The 20442-nt window shown below is 30.9% G+C and overlaps 1 protein-coding gene across 1 annotated transcript in view; it reads right to left on the bottom strand.

Annotated features, from left to right (window-relative positions):
- Positions 1-20442, bottom strand: part of LOC129234173 (DNA (cytosine-5)-methyltransferase PliMCI-like) — an 84752-nt gene that overhangs the window by 26698 nt on the left and 37612 nt on the right. Inside the window, exons 11-16 of the mRNA XM_054868088.1 lie at positions 18026-18123; positions 16465-16540; positions 10736-10789; positions 9072-9158; positions 1858-1985; positions 1675-1780 (exon numbers count right to left, since the gene is read on the bottom strand). Of these exons, the coding sequence (XP_054724063.1) occupies positions 1675-1780; positions 1858-1985; positions 9072-9158; positions 10736-10789; positions 16465-16540; positions 18026-18123 (549 nt within the window). The remainder of the gene's footprint in view (positions 1-1674; positions 1781-1857; positions 1986-9071; positions 9159-10735; positions 10790-16464; positions 16541-18025; positions 18124-20442) is intronic.

Below are 20442 nucleotides of genomic sequence, written 5' to 3'. Positions count from 1 at the left end.
GAATCTTTTGTTCTCAAAAGGGTTACGAGGTGGAAAAATTGTTCAACTCTCAGATCAAAGCTTAAAATCGAAATCACCTTCAAGACGTTTTGCACAAAGCCGCTTTGGGTTTTCGCACTGTCTCAAGCAACACCTGATCCCAGAAGGACAGGCAACCAGGGGTTCTGATAATGCTTTAACTATTATTATTCAGGGTTGTTTGGTTTAAACCACGTTGGTTTAAACGATGGTTTTAGCCAATTGGTTTTTTTAAAAAACCATGCATTTTTTTTTAAATGTTTTTTTTTTTTTTAAGCCAAAAAAAAGAAATCCATTTTAAAGGTTTACATTGATTTCCCCACACATATTGAAAAATGTAAATTTCCATTTATGCTAAGTTCCTAGCTAAGTTGCAGAGATAAATACTAAAATTGCAAAGTTGCTTCTTCAAAATGTATTACAAGCTTTAATCGAAAAAACATATTAATATATTTTTTATTTCATATATGTGCCATAAAGCAGATTTCAGTCAACTTCCATCATTATGTTTAATTTGCATGATTAGTTAAGATTTACTAAGGATTGAATCTTTTATTGTAGATGCTCACTCCTGTTGCAGGGGTGTGACATTTTTGCCCATTTATTAGCACTTTCCTGGAATTTTAACTTTGACTTGTACGGTAATCAACAGTCTAACTTAATTGTTTGCACCTAAATATTAAGATTTGTTCTGCAGGTGAACACAAATAATATTTTTTGAATTAAATTAAAAAAAAAAAAAGTTTATACTTCGTATTATGATACATAATAGTTCCTTATATTATAATGTAGACAAATTTTTAAATTCCCAGAACAAAATGCAAATGTATGTGTAAAAATCGATTGAGAAATACATAAATCTTCACATATAAACTACACTCTCCATTGGTGTTTTTTTTTGGATTCTGTGTGCTCAAAAGATTTTGATTGGCTATACACCTATGCTGCTTTATGACTATTGGGTGCAGATAATTCTTAGTTTTTTCCCCCCCTTTTGTTCATTGGAATTGGGATTTTAGTATTTGCTTTGCCTTAGCTAACCTGTGCAGTTTACAAAAGTTACTTACTCATATTGTTTTAAAAAGAATGTCTCTAATTCTGGTAGAAAAAAAGACCTAATTTGGCTTTTATTCGATGAAATCAAAAATGAAGCCAGTATATCATATCATAAAGGGTCTATATATACATGCATATTAATATGTTAATCAAGTCAAACATTTCAATCAATATTTCCCCGCAGAAAGCTATTTTAATTATTTAATTTAGTTACAAGATTTTGTTCTAATCTCTTTAATTAATCAAGAAATTAGGTATAATGTGACTATCGAATAACTGTTAATTACATGGAACCTTAATTACCTTCCGAAAATTAATTGTTTTTCTCGCAAATAGTATTTAAACCAAAAAAAAATTCGGTTTAAACCAAAAAAACCTGGTTTAAACAAAAAAAAAAAACGTTTTTTTTTTTTGGAAAAAAAAACCGGTTTTTATACCAACCCTGTTATTATTAGAATAAATTGCTGGAATATTTATTCACTGAGAAAATGACTGTTCACTATTGATATAGCAGTATTAAAAATCTGATATCCCCCAGCTCTAATGCAGACTAAGGAATCATTATACTACAGTAGAGGATGAAATGCAGCTATTACTTACTTCACATTTACTATGTATTGCATTAATCTCTTCTTCGCTGCATTCAAAGGTTGCAAATATTTCTTGTGGATGGGAAGTTTCACCCAGTACAGTTTCAGATCCTCGACTGAAGAAGAATAAACTTAGAAACAACACACAAATAAAGAAGTTATATGAAAACATTTTAATAGAAAATATACACACCTAAACCACAGAGCATGAAAATATTTTGTATCATATGAAGGTTTTTCATACATAGAAATAACTTTAGCAACATACATAGGAATAGCAGGATCAGAAGGACGAACCAAAACATAATCATCTACTGAAATCTAAAAAAGAGAAGCAAATCTAGGCAAATCTGATACTGCTTGATTTCAATACTTTTAACAAAACATAATAAAATGCGAATAAATTGCAATGTTGTGCAAATGTAGGAATTGCATTTTGCAGCAGTTATTTCTTAAAACGAAAATGTAAGGGGTGCCCAAATGAAAAGTGAACTAGTTGAATAAAAATAATACTTTTAATGTAAGTCAAAAGAAATTGCCATGGGCGTTGAAACACAGGTCCCAGCATTGCGGCAGCAGGTTGATACCTTTGCCCTAGAAAGATCGGGCTGATTCCTGAGGAAGTCCTGTATGGCTTTCTTCACTTCATTGTCCGAATGGAAACGTTCAACCTGTAATGCTCTCTTAAGCAGTCTAAAGTTGTGGAAGTCACTGGATAACTAGTCCAAACTATATGGGGCATGCTCCAAAACTTCCCAACGTAGTTTGTTCAGGGTTGTTGTTGTTAGGGTTTGTAGAGATAGTGTAAACTATTCCTTTACTCAGGTTGAGTTCGTCAGATTTCACAGGTCTTAATCTTTTACTTAGCTCAGATCATTTCATTAACAATGGCAATGGGATCATTGGAGATTGTGATATTTGCTTGGTCTGGTCTCGACAGATGCAGTGTCGTTTGCTACCCTTCCCGAAAACTTTTACACCACTTGTTTACAGAGCCGCCCTACACTGCTGCTATTCGCCGACAGATGTCCACACCTTCCACAACCAGAAACCATACTACCACGTGTTGTTACAATCTGGACGCATCCATGGATAGCACAACTTTCCTTTTGTACAATTTCCTCTACTGCAAACAGGCTTTACCACTGAATGGCTTCTGAGATGTATACCTCATACCACCCTTTATATACTTGTGCATTGGCGCTGTAATTCAATCATTCATTCTGACGTTATTGCATGGGTTCACTTTTCATTTGGGCAAATCCTATAGATATCTAAGTAAATAATAAATGACAAGCTGAAATTTTTCTGTTCCCTTTGAAAGAAAACAGAATGGAGACGCAAGGAGTTACAATAAATATTTCATGATCTCTAGAGAGCAAGAGAGTAAATGCTTCATTAAAACCACAGTACTGTGATCTTGTCCTGACTTAGGTTGTTGAAGAATGATGAAAAATGTCAGCTGTTGCCAGAGAATGAAATATATGCATCAATACTCAGGCATTTAGTTAAACTTCTAGGTGAAAAAAAATATTAATGGTAATTTTGTTTAGCAAAATAATTGTTTTTGTTTAGTTTTGGTTAGCATTTCTATTCGAGAGACAATACGCGTTCAATATTAACATCATGGGTGCCACTCTAAAAATTTGTCAGGACTGAAAAGCGCGTGGCTCCATTTCGCCACCAAAATGCTAGCGCTTAGTTTGTTTGATGTTTTAGACATATATAATGCTAATTTTTGATGCTGTAACTATATAGTAAAACTAAATTTTAAGATTAAGTAAAAATTCAAACCTAAATAAAAAATAACATATCATTTTCCAAGATTTTTAGGAGGTAAAAGTAGAAAAAAAACCTAATAATAAAATACAATTTAAAAAACTTACTATTTGTTACTGCAGAAAAAAAGCTTCAGATTGTATAGTTCATGTTACATAAATAGTTCATATTTCATACAAAAAAAGTAATTAAAAATCCAGGTATGAGATTCTTGGCTATAAGATGCATTGTGATAAAAATTTTAACGAAACTTTCCAGATTAAGATAAGATTGGTTGAAATCAACAGATTGAGTATCTTAGTTATTTTTTGGGAAAAAAAGCTTATCTTTTTAACTTTAGCAGATGGGCCGGTTTTTTGTCCTCAGAAGAATAAGACCTTTTTTGAGAGTGAGAGATTCAAAAGTAAAGCTTTGTTTCATTTATAAAAATCATTTTGAACATCATTTGAATCATTTTGAAAAGACGGAATTCCGTCCCTTGGACAGAAGCGTGGCAGCCATGATTAACATCATCATCTATTTCCTCTTGATCAAGATAGGTTTGCTTTTGCTTTCTATCAACCCTTTGGTTTGATATTTACGATAAAGTTAACCACATTTTAATCATATCTTGTTACTTTCTTTTATTCGTTTTTTTCTTTCTTTATTTTTCTTTTTTTACAATTATGAAAATATCTGAAAATGTTTTTCAGTTCATTTTGTTTTTCCTCTATGCAACTTTTCAAGGAAATACATGATTGCTAAATTTTATCTTGCCAAGTATACTGCTAAATATCAAGACAGGACATCATGCCAACAGTGGTGACAACCAATTACCATTTGTTATACAGACAAGAAAATGATTTTTCTCAAAATTCAGGCAGTCAAGAAATAATTTTTAAGAATGTTACTAAGTGTTGCTGCATTTGATTGGTTTAAATAAAATGTCCGCTCCGTAAATGCACTTGCATTCGTAATTGCACTTGAAATTAACATTTGCAAAAAAGTCAAATGACCAGGGGTGTAGCTAAGGGGGGGTTTGGGGGCAACCCCCCCCCCGAAACGTTAGCCTCAGAAAAAAAAGAGAGAAAAAAGAAGAGAGAAGAGAAAGAAAAAAAAAAGAAGAAAAAAAAAAGAAGAAGAAAAAATCAAAACGATTTTTTTCTGAGTAACAAAGGTCAAAAATTCACTTTGCTTCCCTCCCCCCAATGCCATTGAAAATCTGCTCCATGTGTGACCCTCAAGCATAAAGACGCCTCCCTCTGCTAAGACAATTTTTTGATAATTGAGTGAAAGTTGACACTTTGCTTTAGAAATGAGATTGATTTGTTAAATCCATGTATATGCAGCCTTTCTTTGTCATAGATTTTGCAAATTGTTAAATATGTTTAATTTTATGAGCCCCACAGTGGGAATATTGCATACAGTCGAATCTGTATATTTCGAATTTTACATTAAAGAAAAAATCGAGATAAAGAGGTTTTGAGATACAGTCGCTTTAAGAAACTTTTTATAGAAATTTGAAATCGATACTAAAGACAATATGGGCTTTTGATTAAAATTCCTCTTTATTAGTTTTGTTAGGTATTTATTCTATTATTACATTATTAAGTGCTTTATTGCGAGTTTAAGGAATCATTTTGACGGTAAAAGTAACTTTAAGCATATCTTTTTCTTTTATTGCTTTTTGGTCTCTGTTTTTTTTTTTTTGATTCATTATTTATGCTCTTGAGGTAGGTTAGCAATTGCTGCAAATCTAACTTGGCCAGTATTCTACAGATTTCTTTTTTTCATCACTTGAAAAAAACTTCTACTTTCTTTTCACTCTTATCGTTTCGGTTTTCTAAGGAATCACAATTTTAAGAAAGTGAGCAACCAAAGAACAGTACTAATCCAGATAACAGAGCGAAATGGCTTTTAACTTGAATGACCTTTAACCATGAACTTGAATTGTTCATCTTACATGTCAAACCTGTGAATATCACCCCTTTACTCTTCTTCCAAGAAAAGTGCGCGAAACGACTGTCCTTTGGTTAATCTTCCTGGAAAGCTTATTCGTGAAACGCATTTCTCCCTTTTTTCCACTGCCTCCTCAGCTCTTGAAGACAATTCCTCTGTTTCTGATTTGAAGAAAATGTTTTTGCTTGCTTCTTTAAAGATCATTGGGCTTTGAAACCGAAAGTGATAGCATAACCGGAATTCGAGACGATAGAGGTTTTTATTGGTCTGGTCTCGTGTGTGTCACAGATCATAGTCAAAACGACCTTTGCTAACCAGAGTATCCATTGCAATCAGATTGATTTTTCAGTCAGTATTTACAACGTATTCTTTTGGAAACGTACAGTCTGTTTAAAATAGTTCTAAGGAAAAGTTGTTGCATAATGGAGCGAGCAAAACCGATAACAAGCTTTTTTAAACCAAAACAAAAAAATTAAAATGACGAAAAGGATTACTCTAAAAAGATAGTTAACGTCGTCTGAAGAAAACCAAGTACAGTCTGCAAAGCAGCATTAGACCCATCGGACCCTTCTGAAGGTAATTTTATTTTAATTCAAAAGAAAAACTGCATAGCATTACATGAATAAAATGTTTAAAAACGAAATGAATCTAGATTATTTCTGTTGAATTATGAAGTATGAAGTGAAAAGGGGGGGGGGGGGAGCGCTTCAAACCAGCGCAAGCACCGAGACCACAGGTCTATTTTACTATCCCCGCTTAGGCTACTAAAGGAGCTCAGTAACAGAAATAATAGAGATTATTTATGAGTAACAGAGATTATTTCTGTTAGCTTGGTTCGCATTAAAAAGTAGAAAATAAAAAAGACTTCTGTTTATAATACTCGAAAATTGCTGTTGCTCTCTCAAATAGATATTTATGTAAATTCTAAGGCAGCTAATAAAATTAAAAATAAAGACTTGAATGGAGAACAGATGGTATGCATTTGAGCGAATAACTTTCTACCGCCTATATTTCTTCCCTAACTTTTTTTATTCAAATTTTATTAACTGCTTTAGAATTAGCATAAATGTAAATACATAAAAAGGAACATATAAATATAACAATATGAAAAGCAATTTCATTTTCTGATGGTTATAATTCAAGAAATCTTTTTTATATTTTATTTCATACTTTTAGTGCAAACCAAGTTGGGTAAAAATAGTCTTTATAGTCTGACCATCGATGAGATTGAAAGTCAAACATCCAGTTTACAGGTGGAAATGGAAGTATCTATTAGCTTTCAGGGATGCCAGCTTTTGTAGATGTGTGTTAGCCTCTAACTTAAGCAGTCATACTGAAATGAACGGCACACGCTCATCAGATATGTGATCTCCCCTTGATTTGGATAGACTGGTTTTGACAAGACGTTGCTAGAAAATTTCACTTTAAATTAAATGGAGGGAAAAGAAAAAAAAAAGTTGAATTTTCCAGAACATTAAAAAAGAAAAAAAAAATCTTTGCTTTTGTTTTGTTTGACACAAATATCTTAATTGGGGCACCCCATTCCAAAGTATATAAGATTCACCTCCCTCTTATTTTTTTTAATACTAATATATATATATATATATATATATATATAAAGAAGTAACCTCCCCCCCCCCCCGAAAGTCGGATCTAGCTACGCCTCTGCAAATGACTGATCAAGGAAATGGAAAAAATTAAAACATGGTGCACAAAAATCTATGAAAATGCAATTCATCACACCAGCTAGTGATGAAAATATCAGTTTGTAACCTTTCCGCTATTTCTATGTATTGACATTCTAGTAATTCTTTACATCAATATATTGATTTCTGCTTTGTCTCAACGATAAAGAAATGCACATTTAAAATAATTGCAAATATCTAACAAGTTAAATCAAAAACTCTTCAATTAAAACCTATTTATTATTTTGAACTAATACCGAAAATACTGGTATTTTACCTCAGCTAATACCTGTATAATGAAATTGCAAAATTGCTCGAAATACCGTTATTTGGTATACCGGTATTGCAATCACTACATGCAATAGCATCACACTCTATAATCTCATATATCCCACCATCAGCAAAATTTAAGTTAGTTTAAAACTGAGAGACAAGCTTCAAGAAAGACTTTTTCTTGATAGGATAACTTCTTATTTTACATATTTTATTTTCTACAATAGATTATGGACAAAAAAACGGACAACAAATATTGTGTCTGTAGATTAAAGTCCTTAACCATCTGTCACAGGGAAAAATTGAGAAAGATTACAGCTTTTCAGGTTGGTTTGCTGTTAGCAATTTAAAATTGAGACTAATTTTATTTATTAATAGTAGTTTCAGCAGTTATGGTGCATTCTAGTATTATATGACACACACTAGGGCTGTTCTAATAATCTCAATGCCATATGCACAGTCGGACCTCGATATAAGGTCACTCCACGGGACTTCACAAAACTGATCTTTAGAGGCGAGGTGACCTTATAACCGATTCATACATATATTTATTGATAAAAAAAGATGTACTTACAAGGATGTATACATTAATTCTTTTAAAATTTAATATGTCCAAAAACATCAGTTAATTAAATTATAATAGTTGAATCAATTTGAACCAATTAAAAGTTTGGAATTAATAAGAAATTTTGAAATGCTTTTTTAAAAACTTCCATTTTGAATAAAACTGCATTCAAATATGCCCAAGCAAAGAACTGATGTGCAACTTACCTTACTTAAAATTACATTAATATAGGACTGACGCGTTTTTTCTTTAATTTAAGCACAATGGTTTCTAAGTATCTTCTGAAAATTTTCTTCGGCTTCTAATGACTGGTAAAAAAATGCGATATGTACATGCTGAGTACCGACGTTACTTGGTTCATATTTTAGTATCACTGTCATAATACTCACTTTCTAGTGTTAATTTACTACGTCAATAGGAAAAAAGACTTTTCACTTTTAAGGATCATATATCGCGGAAAATTTTTGGAAGTGAATCTATTAGGCAATGAAATCATTTAAAGAAATCAGACAAAAGTGACCTTATAAGCGATTAATGTATTATGACCTGATCATATATCCGATAATACATAACGTAGAATTCCTATTCAGCTAGCTGGGATTTCAGAAAAGTGACCTTATATGCGGGGTGACCTTATAAGCGAGTGACCATATATCGAGGTCTGACTGTATTTGTTTTTGAGAAAACAGGATAACATATGGTACTTGAGGATTGAAATCTTAACTATCTGCTACTAGGAGAAAGTTATCACAAATCATGACACATTCGGATGCTTTGCAGTCATTAATTTAAAATTTAGATTTGTCTGTTCTACTACTTTGTATTTGGATCTCAACCTTGAATGCTTTATGGAGTGCACGAGAACAAAATGAGAGGAATAGTTGAGTTTTGCAAACCTTCTGACAAATTATATTTTTAAATTATGTTTTCAAAATATACACAGACGCAAAAAATCAACACTGAGAGCAGTGAATATTGTTCTCTAGCTATTTATTTTCACCTGATTGTGGAAAATAAATAAATAAATAAATAAATAAAATAAATAATAAAAAATAAATAAATAAAATAAATTTAAAACATTGAAACAGTTTCATTTTTATGAAAGAGTAATACATGGTTCATAACACTTCATTTAAATTTTATCATGCAAAAAAGAACAAATCTTACTTCTATTTCATTAATGCATGCCTTCGGATAATAAGTATATTTTTCTTCAGTTCCATTCAAAGGTGATCCAGAAAATACAATGTGATTCTAAAATAAAATAACAATGTTCAGGAAAGTAAATATTCTAGTATAAAAGCAATGCATGCAAGAGAATAATTGCTCAGTAACACAAAATAATCAGGACTGGCAAGAGACCATGTCAGCCTTGTTGGAAACTAGGGTCCTAGCCCTTGGAAAGGCCTGGTTTGAAATCGAATTCGTTTACAAACCTTTTTGTTTACAAGTCAAATCTTTTACAAGCCTTATGGGGAGAATGGATCTGCCATGGTTCTTGGTGTCGTTTAGCTAATTTAATTTAGACTAAATATGCAAGCAATCTTTATTCAATATTAAAGGTGAAATTTTAAATAAAGGTGCTCAAAAGAAAGCAGCATACATAGGAAACAACATGTGGTAAAGTGGCTTTTCATCAAGGATAATAATTTAGGATTTAAAAAGTATAAACACACAAAATCCCTCTTTTTTCCTCCATAAACTACAGCTTTCGAAAGAATTAAAACATAAATGTTTCAAGTATAGCCTAATTATTTTAGTCAAACTCAAGTTTCCCCACTAAAAAATAGCATTAAAAAAAAAAAAAAAAAAAAAAAAAAAAATTGAATTTTGACATTTTGAACTCAAATTATGTTTTTCGCAATCATGAGTGTGTGTGTGTATGTAGGCATGTGTGCTTGTGTGTGTAGGGTATGTGTGTTTGTGTCTGTGTGCATGCATGAACATGTGGGTAGTTGTGTGTATATGTTTGTGTGTAGGCATCTGTGTGTATGCGTTTGCGTGTGAATGTGTAGGTGTCTGTATGTATGCATGTGTGTATGTGTGTGCGTGTGTGTATTTGTTTGTGCATGTATGTATGCGCGTGTGTGTAAGATATGGATGCAACCTGAAGACGGTTTTCGCTATAGGAGCAGCATCATGAGGAGTTTGTCGATGGTGATGCTGCAGAAGGTGCTTGCGGCAAAATAAAATGATAGCACATCAAAACAGTCCAATAAATGCAATAAGCAATCGTGATTGCTCAAAAAAATCCAGAAATATTTTTGAAAATGCAATCCATAAATAATGCAATTAGAATTTAGTTCATTCTTAAATAAATTTAAAAGAAGAAAGGGAGAATAAAACAAGAAATGTTTAATTGTTCAAATGTTGTTTGGCCAAACATCTTTGCATTTCTCAATGAATCAGTACTAGTACAAAAGTAATCATTAAAACTGCAAAATTTACAGCACTTTTTGTACAACCATAAAAAATCCAGCCTTCTTTGCTTTCTAGTGTAATAATAGTTTCTCGGGGAATAAGAAATAATCTTTCAAAATAATTTTTAAAAAAAGGAAAGCATTATTTGAAAACCCTTACTAAGTTTTGAGTGAAAAAAAACCCTTTAAATAGAGAATTATTTTACTTTTTCCCCTTCCCAAAATACTTAAAAATGTTAAGGAAAGGGAATAGATGAGTTTTTAAACAAGGATAAAAACCCTCTAAACAAAATCACATAGCAGGAAGAAAGGATGTACTGACTAAAAAAAGGACAGGACTTGCGACATTTAGAGCTTTCTTGGGGTAATTGAAAATACTTATTATACTTTTAGAAAATAATAGATACTTGCCTTTTTATGTTTTGAAGATGCTTCTCTTGAACTCTTTTTAAAAGCCAGCGCTTTCTGCAAAATAAAAGTACTAAGAATTCAAAATAAAATACAATGGAATTTAAGAGTTTACATCAAGAAATAATTTTGGTTCCAGCTCAGTCCACAAAATATTTCAATAAGCTGAACAATTTTATTACTTTAATTGATTTTTCAAACATTTCTGGACACTAGTTTAGTTAATTCATGCTAATAATATAGCTTTAAAATTTAGTTTGGAAAATAGTTAATTTATAATGAAATGGGTAATACAGGGATGCTACAGGCAAAAAAGGGAAAAATCAGAAAATTTACAACATGTTTAAAAAATACATGTTTGCCATGAACTAAAATTTTAAGGCAGTACATTATTAAAATGCAAAATAGATCTCATTCATCTTTATTTTTCTTAACAAGAATGTTAAGTTGCAAAAGTTTTTTCTTTAAATTTTACTACAACAAATTTAGCATTGTATAGATTGTAGCTTAGTATATATTGTTTAGCTTAGTACACATTGTGCATTGTTTACAATCTTGGCTTTAAAACACATACGCAAAAATAACAACAGGGTTTAGGAGAAAATGAGGTTATTAGCACAAGTTGTAGCCTTCTGAAATATTTAACTTAACTATGCAAGAACTTGTTTTTTCTTTCACAGCTCAGAGAGCACAGCTCTTTACTGCTAATTTTACCAGGGGTCTGTCCAGGATTTTTCACAGGGTCCGTTTTTTGTGAAAAATCAAATAATTTTGTGAAAAATGAATTAATTTTGTAAAAAATGAAAAATTTTCGCAAAAATTTTTTTTTTTTGTTAAAACGAAATTTTGGAATTTAGAGATGGCACAAACTGCATCAATTAAACTTAAAGTTGAGTGTTTTCCTCTTCTATTTCGAGAAAATCATTCTGGAGTGTTTTTCTGACATTTGGCGGGGGGGGGGGGGGGCATCGCTCTCTCAAGTATCAATATTTATCTACCATTTTTTTGTTACAATTACTTTAAATACTGTACAGAAGTATATTATACTAGAAATATTTCTGTACAGTATTTAAAATAATTGTAACAAAAAAACAAATAAAATAAAATTCAGAATAGGGGGGTTCAGCATTTAACTTTTTGACCCAAGACACTCTTAAAAAGCACAGAATTTCGTTTAAAACTTATAATTTCCGTGATTTTAACAAAAATAAAAACATGTTTTAATTGTTTACCTCTTAACAAAACGTAAATATCATCAAAAATTCGAAAAATCGGATTCCCATAGCGGATGCAAAGAGATCGCAATTCTCAAAGTGAAAGCATCAAAAGTATAAAAACGGCTTGTAAAAGAAATATTTTTGATAAAATTATTTTAAAATTGCATTTTAGAGTCCTATGATAAACATTTCATTAATATCTGTGGACACAGTTGACGCCAAAAAAAAAAAATACATAAATAAATAAAATAAACCATCTATTCAGCATTTTAATTTTTGACTCATAACAGAAAATGGAATTTTGCTTTAAAAACTTGAAATGAGAGTTCTAACAGAAATAAAGAGACTTTTCATTTATTTGCATCCTAATAAAGCGAAGTTAGCTTGAAAAAAGAACAAAATATGATTCTCATATCGGATGTTAAAAGATTGCATTTTTCAAAATGTAGACATCTAAAGAAAAAAAAACGGTAATTAAAAGAGTTTATTTAAAGTTAATCATCCTTGTGTTAGTATCGAAAAATCAAAACCCATATAATTTTCTCCCAAAACAACAATTAAACATCGCACCACACCGTAAAAACGCAAATATTGACTATCTGGTAAAATGATGAGAATATTTTCTAATCAAGTCATTATAAAGGTTCAATGCCATATGCTAAGTGGTGATAATTTTAAAGTTGGTAACCCTATCTGAAGCGATCATATTTTCCCCCCACCCTTACTATCACTTTGCAGTTCTAAGTTCATTTCGCAGATATATATTATTATTGTTTATTAAATCATGAGTGGAGAAAAGTGCTTACCAATGCCTTTTCAGAAAAGTTTACAGCAACACCGCTGCTAATTAGGTGTGATAAAACAAACAACCATTATATTTATTTGGCTGTAGCAATTATTTATCACTTGCAGGAACATCGCAAGAGTGCCGATTTTCTTTCTTTTTTTTTTTTTCAAAATTAGCCGATTTTGTATAAGCTGTTCCCTCTAATTTGACTTGTAAAAAAATCCAAAAATTATCGGTTTATAACCAGAAATATGCGTTATTTTGCTTTCAGATTTGTTCTTTCAATAAACAATTTGTGAAAGATCAGATCTTGTTTATCAGAATTTTGTGAAGGGTCCGTTTTGTTTGATCGGGATTTTGTGAAAGGTCCGTTTTGTTTGATCGGGATTTTGTGAAAGGTCCGTTTTGGTTGATCGGATTTTTGTGAAGGGTCCGTTAACGGACCCAAATATCCTCTGGCCAGACCCCTGTTTACTATTTCAGAAATTAGGAAGTTTTTACAGGTATTTAATTTATTAGCTACTTGTCAAATAAAATTATCTTGGATTTGAAACTAAAGTCGATTGTGGTTAATCAGACCACATCAGAAGGGGATCATTTTGGTCCTAATAACTGGTTGGCTTGATTATGCAAACAGAACCTGTATTGCATGGCTGAACATGTTATGCGTAATACATTACAATTCTGTTATGATTGTGAGGTCTACATATATGGCAAGCAATAAAGTAAAGGACCTTTTTACACTCATTCAACAACTGTTCAGATCCATACGGTTTTAGCTATATTCCTTTCAGTCAGTATCGTTTAATTCAATAACCAGAACTATGTAAAAATTGGAGAGTGAAAAATAAGTTCTAAAAATACTTAAGAGATGTTAAAAATTTCAATGAAATTTAAAATTACACATTACTTGTCAACTAAAGACTTTTTTGGGAAAAATTTACATTTCATAAAACAAGCTATACATTAATGATTTTATTCAGGGTTCATACACTTTTGGTTAAAAAAAGTTCCCTGACTTTTCCAGGTTGTTTTTTAGAAAATTCCAGGTTACTCGCTTCATTAAAAATTTAAGTTTAAATAGTAATATTTTCAAAATAATTAAAATTGTTTAAAGTAGCAATGCAGAAGAACTGAAACTTCTCCCCTTAGATTTAAAAAAAAAAAAAAAAAAAAAAACTTAGATTTTTTTCCTTTGTTTTTTCTGTCAAAATTTTAAGTTTTTTTTTAAACATTTTGTTCAAAATTGTTTTATTTTGTTTACTATTTGTTGAAAACAGAGTACTTTCAACTTATTTTAGGGTTTTTTTGATGTCACGCGTAATATTATAGGGTTTTGCTGTAGTCCTGCAGCAACCTTTTAGCATCCGCTTTTGGTTTACAATACTTTTTATTTTCTTATAAGTAGGTTACACAAAACATATTGAGCAAAATGCAAAGCTAAATTTTAGTATAAATATGGTTAACTTGTTGCATCAATTGGCATACCATGTAATGCATAGTAACAAAAATCAACATCCGCCGATCATAGGCCAATGCCAATAATCTTTTTTTTTCACATATTAAAGGACGCTTACATTAAAATTTCAAATTTTCTTTTCCAGAAAGTATTAGTTAATTTTCAAAAATTCACAACTTTTTGCACATTTTAATGTTATTTTCAATGTTACTCATTGATATAAACATCCAATTTTGTTTCTGGAAGTTTAAGTCTATTTCCATTGTGCAAACGATCAAATATGGCGACAAAGTGAAAAATTTAAAATAATATGTAGATTTTTGGATTTGTAGTATAAAAGTAGTAATAAATAATTAATAATCCTTAAAAGGATACAATAAAAGCAAAATAGTCAGTATTTAGCACATAAGAGTCTAAATCAATTAAAACAAAAAAATGTTATAAAGATTAAATTTTGCATTTTTCCAGAAAATAATTACAAATTATCCGGAAAAAAAGGCACAATTTGTGTTGTTTTCAATAGTTTGCATTGCAATTAACATCCAATGCCGTTTTCGGGAACTTAGGCACTTTTAAAAAGTCTTGTGTACTTCCATCTTGGGAATGACCAAATATGGCGGTTATGCCATAAAATAAGAAATAACTTTTTTAATTTGTCGCATGAAGACAATTAAAAAATAATTAATCTTCATGAAACTACAATTCATTGAAAAGTTTTTATCACATTTGCGTCCGAGGCAGTGAGGATAAGATTAAGTTTTAAGAACAAAATTTTTTATTTCTCAAGAAAATTATTTTAAATAACAATAGAAAAACTATTTGTAGACCATTTTTTGTTATTTTCATCAGTTTTCAATTAAAGAAAACATCCAATTCTGCTTTGTTTTTAGCAACTTAGGCTTTTTAGGATCGTATCTACATCCATCTTGTGAATGACCAAAGATGGCGACTGCGTTTCACAAGTAGCTAAAATGATTTTCCGATCAAAAAAAAAAAAAACTATTTTCCCCGATCGATCTTCCCATCTACAGGTTGTGCTTCCGAAGCAGTAAATTATCTTCTCTCCTTTTGAGTTTGTACATAATTGCTGTTCACCTGATTTTTTTTCCCTTGGGAACTACTGAGAGCCAAAAATGGCGGCTGCTGAAGATTTTTTGGGTCGCCACTTTTTTCATTGCTTTAAAATTGTTACAATTTTTTTTAAATACATCGATAAAAATGAAGATTAGATCTCATAAAACCAAATTCCCTGGGAAAAAATTGGGAAAAGAAAAATTTTGGGGACACATTTGGAAAATTCCCTGACATTTTTGACTATGTCATTTTCCATGATAATTCCAAGTTTTCCCGGAGCGTACGAACCCTGAACAGAATAGAATGTAGTGGCAACCCATCTAAAACTTTAGGCAGTAGAAAGAAATGCGTTCCCCTCACTGACTCCATGTAAGAAAATCTTCGATCTTTAGGCGCATTTTTCGTTGTGAAAAAAAAAAAAAACGTTCATTTCTCGATCGCAGTTTTTAAGAGCAAACGTTGGTTTAGATAAAAATTTACAATTTTTTTCGTGAAATCACAATAAAAACGAAGACTAGATCTCATGGTAGTTAACTCCTTGGGAAAAAAAATGGAAAAAAAATTTTTGGAGGACAAAATTTGAAAACTCCCTGACTTTTCCCTGACATTTTTGACAGTGTCATTTTCCCTGACAATTCCCGGTTTTCCCGGAATTCTTGGAGCGTACGAACCCTGTTATTGTAACCGCTAAATAAACTGAATAAACATGAAATTTCACTGATCTTTGCTGAAACAGTGCCACCATGCAGTGGAAATTTTGTTTAACATTTAACCTGTAAATGTTGCAGAGTTTAAAAGATCAGCGGCACACCAAACAAATTTTTTTTTGCGAGAACAGAAATTCTCAATTTGCTGAATGGAACTCCAAATGTTTCTAAATGATAAACTAGGGGCATGCACACAAAATACAGCTAATGAAAAGTACATTTGAGCATTTAAAAATTGCAACTATGTCCACAAATTTGCGGAATCAACAGACAAGATTTGCTGAATCAAGACCCCTTTGAATAAAATTAACTGCCAAACAAAGAAAATTTGGCATCCCTGGATTTTTTTTTTTTTTGATGATAGTTAAATTTAAGTATTAGAAATTGAACAATAAGGCAAAAATAACAAAAATAATGTGACTGTCATAAACCTGAAAATAATTGATAAGGAAAGTTAAAACAAAAATTTAATGCAGAAAATGCTTTACATTATCCATTTCATCCTCCAAGTTATCCAACAAAATATCATCTTCATCAGCCTCTTGTATTTGTAAGTTAGGACATCTAAATAATAAACAATCAATTAAATGATAATAACAAAATGCTAAAACAAATAAATAAAAAATACAATTAAAAAAATAAATACATGCTAAATGAAATCTTGAAATCAAAGTTTCCACAGTGATTAGGACACAAGAAAACACGTTGCCTTTAATTAAGTTTAAAATAGTATCAACGTGCCATTCATTTGTTCACATTTATTCAGTTATAATGTAAATTTTCTTATTTTTTAGTTTGATATTGGTTCATCCATTTATGAAACCATGATAAAAGTTCTGATAAACCATTGGCAATGTGATATCAGTAAAGTCTTTGTAAGTTCAAAGCTTTTCAAAACAAATACAAAAATCCAAAACGGATCAATTATTTTAAGTATTCTGGCTCAACAGATTGTAAGACAGACAGGAGTGCTTTTAAAATGAAAAAAACTATACTGCCGTGTGAAAGTAAAACATAGTATTTGCAAAAAGGAGTTTTCGAGATATATGAAGAAACACGTTTTGAATTTCATGCAAGCAGAAAATGTTGGAATGACGTTTTTCTCGCACTATTTTCAGTAACAAAAAAAGCAAGCTTGTATAGCAAAGCTAAATTACAACAAAAAAAAAAAAAGCTTATATAGTATAACTTAAGTACAATAGATGACAAAACGCAAAAAAAAAAGTAAAAAAATTAAAAAAATTTCAGATACTGCATTTACTTTCCTACAGCAGAATTCTTGTTAAATACAATAGAAACTCTCAATAAGGGACACTAATGGAACCAGACATTTCATCCCTTAAATGGAGGTGTCTCTTCTTCGGAGGTATTTTAGTTGATGCATGCAATGTGTTAACTCAATGTAATTTTTTTTATGCACTTAGACTATAAACGATTAAGATTAAATACTATACATTTTTCATACACAACTAAATAAAATTCACACTTAATAATTTTTTAAAGTTTTTACTATTTTATTAATCATAATTGAATCAATAATTTGGTAAGTCCAAAATTTTGCAGCATAAAGCAATTATTTTGAAGTAATTCGCTACATGAATTTGATTCATGACACGTAACTTACAATGCAAGATATTGTGAACTACAATTAATGTTCTCACTTCATTTATTATGTAAAAAGCTAGTCTCTTTGTGTTCTCTCCTTTGGCCTTGAGCCTACTTGAATAAATATCTTGATGGACAAATCGAACATAATACTTTCAGCAAGACTTTGACAATATATACTTGTTTCTTTACTCTCCTCAACTAACTTTTAGAGGAAAAGTGAAATTTAAATTCCAGTAAATTCACTCTTTCTTATGCATTTGTACATAAGTTTTTTTGTAATTTTTTTCTCTGTGACTGTCCCTTAAACAGAGTGTCCCTTAATTAGAGGCAAATACATGGAGGTCCCTATGCAAAGGGACTGGACCAGAAAAAATGTCCCTTAAATAGAGGTGTCCATTACGGGAGGTTTTACTGTAAAACAAAAGAGTAATTAAAGCATACCGTCTTTGACGACAAGCTTGTTTACTTCTACCAGAGCCACCAAATTTTATCATGTCACGGCAAAAGGTACATTGGCCACAGTCTGGGAGCTGGCAGGCCTAGAGATAACATTGAATTTTTTTTACAGGTCTAAAAGTAGTTTTAAAAATGATTCAGGATACTACAGTAAAAAAGAAATACATAAATAAAATAATAAACAAAATAATAATAAAAACAAAAATAATAATCAGAATACATTTTGATACATATACTATTTACAGGGATGTGCCAGCTGAAACTCACATTTGGAGCAATCTCAGGTGCAGGAAAATAGTGACTTTGGAGCAGCTTGGCTCAGGAAAATAGTGATCTAGGAGCAGTTTGGCTCACCAAAAAGTTTGTTATGTAGAAACTTGGAGCACGAAAATAGTGTAATTGGAACGACAAAAAGTATGTTTTGAAGTAAGCAGTGGTCTTCCCACAGGGTATACTCAGGGATGTGCTGACCAAAACTCACTTTTGGAGCAATCTTGGGAGCAGGAAAATAGCGAGTTTGGAGCTGTAAAACTGTGAATTTGGAGCAGTCTGAAGCAGTAAATTTACAGCAGCTTGCAGCAGCAAAAATTAAAATTTTGCATCCATTTGGAGCAACAATGTATATTTCAAACACAGAAACATGTGTGACATGATAAAACAACAAAAAAGGATGCAAAACCACCATAGTTCCAACTACTAATTGAAGCTCTCTTAATTACATTTATTATTATTGCTATACTATTTCTTTTTTTTTTGTCTAATATTTTCCTCAAAAGACTAGTCCTGTCCTGCTCTACTTTATTTTTAAAACTTCTTATGATTTAAATTTAGTTCACACATTTATTTTGCTTAATACATCACTGCTTATGTTCACATTTAAGCTATAGTGCTTTGATACTTATTTGTAAAATCTGTTTGTTTCATGAAACTCAAAAACATATTCAAAAAGGATAAAAATAAAATAAAAAAATAAATAAAAAGAAAGAAAGAAAGAAAGCAAAAAAGAAAGGTTAAATTTAAAAACTTCCCCTCAGCAAGTTACGAGTTATGAAATACACCGCCAGCTCAGTCAATTCCAGCCGAGGACTGCAGTTTCCTGTTAATTAGCACCCTTCAATATTTTAACTACAGAAACTTTCTACAGTTTTTTTTTTTAACCTTCTTTCATTAGATCTAGAGCTGATCTTCATTTTTCAAACTCAAATCTAGAAATTTTTCTTTTCCTTATTGACTCCTTTCAAAATTTATTCTTAGTTATTCATATTTTTATCTTTTAATACTGTGATGAAGGCTCGCAAAGTTGGATCATGGGTGGGGTCCATTATGCTCGATGCTATGAATAAAAACCATAGCATCAACATCAATTTTGTAGGTAATTTTCTTTTTTTTTTATGTTTTACAATGCTGTCTTGAAACAAAAACAGATTTAGTCATTAAAAAAAAATAATAAATTTCTCATAAGCTTAGGCCAGTGAGATTCAATATGAGCAGTGGGCCTTTGCTTTATGGTTAAAAAAAAGATTGGGTCCTACAGAACTAATATATTCCTTCAGGGGTCTGTCCAGGATTTTTCACAGGGTCCGTTTTTTGTGAAAAATCAAATAATTTTGTGAAAAATGAATTAAGTTTGAAAAATCAAAAAAAAAAAAAAAATTTTTTTTTTTGTTAAAACGAAATTTTACAAATTACAGATGGCACAAACTGCATCAATTAAACTTAAAGTTGAGTGTTTTCTTCTTCTATGACGAGAAAATCATTCTGGATTTTTTTTTCTGATATTTGGCGGGGGGGGGGGGGGGGGGCATCGCTCTTTCAAGTATCAATATTTATCTACCATTCTGCATTATGTTAAATTATACTAGATATATTTCTGTACAGTATTTAAAATAATTGTAACAAAAATATAAATAAATAAAACAAAATTCAGAATAGGGTTCAGCATTCAACTTTTTGACCCAAGACACTCTTAAAGAGCACAGAATTTCATTTCAAACTTATAAATTCCGTGATTTTAACAAAAATAAAAAGATATTTCAATTGTTTGCCTCTTAACAAAGCGTAATAATCATCAAAAATTCGAAAAATCGGATGCAAAGAGATTGCAATTCTCAAAGTGAAGGCATCAAAAGTATAAAAATGGCTTGTAAAAGAAATATTTTTGATAAAATTATTTTAAAATTGCATTTTAGAGTCCTATGATAACATATCATTAATATCTGTTTACACAGTTGACCCAAAAAAAAAAAAAGATAATAAAATAAAATAAACCATCGATTCAGCATTTTAATTTTTGACTCTTAACAGAAAATGGAATTTTGCTTTAAAAACTTGAAATGAGAGTTCTAACAGAAATAAAGAGACTTTTCATTTATTTGAATCCTAATAAAGCGAAGTTAGCTTGA

Source organism: Uloborus diversus, chromosome 1 (assembly GCF_026930045.1).
Source record: "Uloborus diversus isolate 005 chromosome 1, Udiv.v.3.1, whole genome shotgun sequence".
Taxonomy (NCBI): domain Eukaryota; kingdom Metazoa; phylum Arthropoda; class Arachnida; order Araneae; family Uloboridae; genus Uloborus; species Uloborus diversus.
Note: the sequence above shows the minus strand (reverse complement) of the source record. Positions and strands in the feature narration are given on the sequence as shown.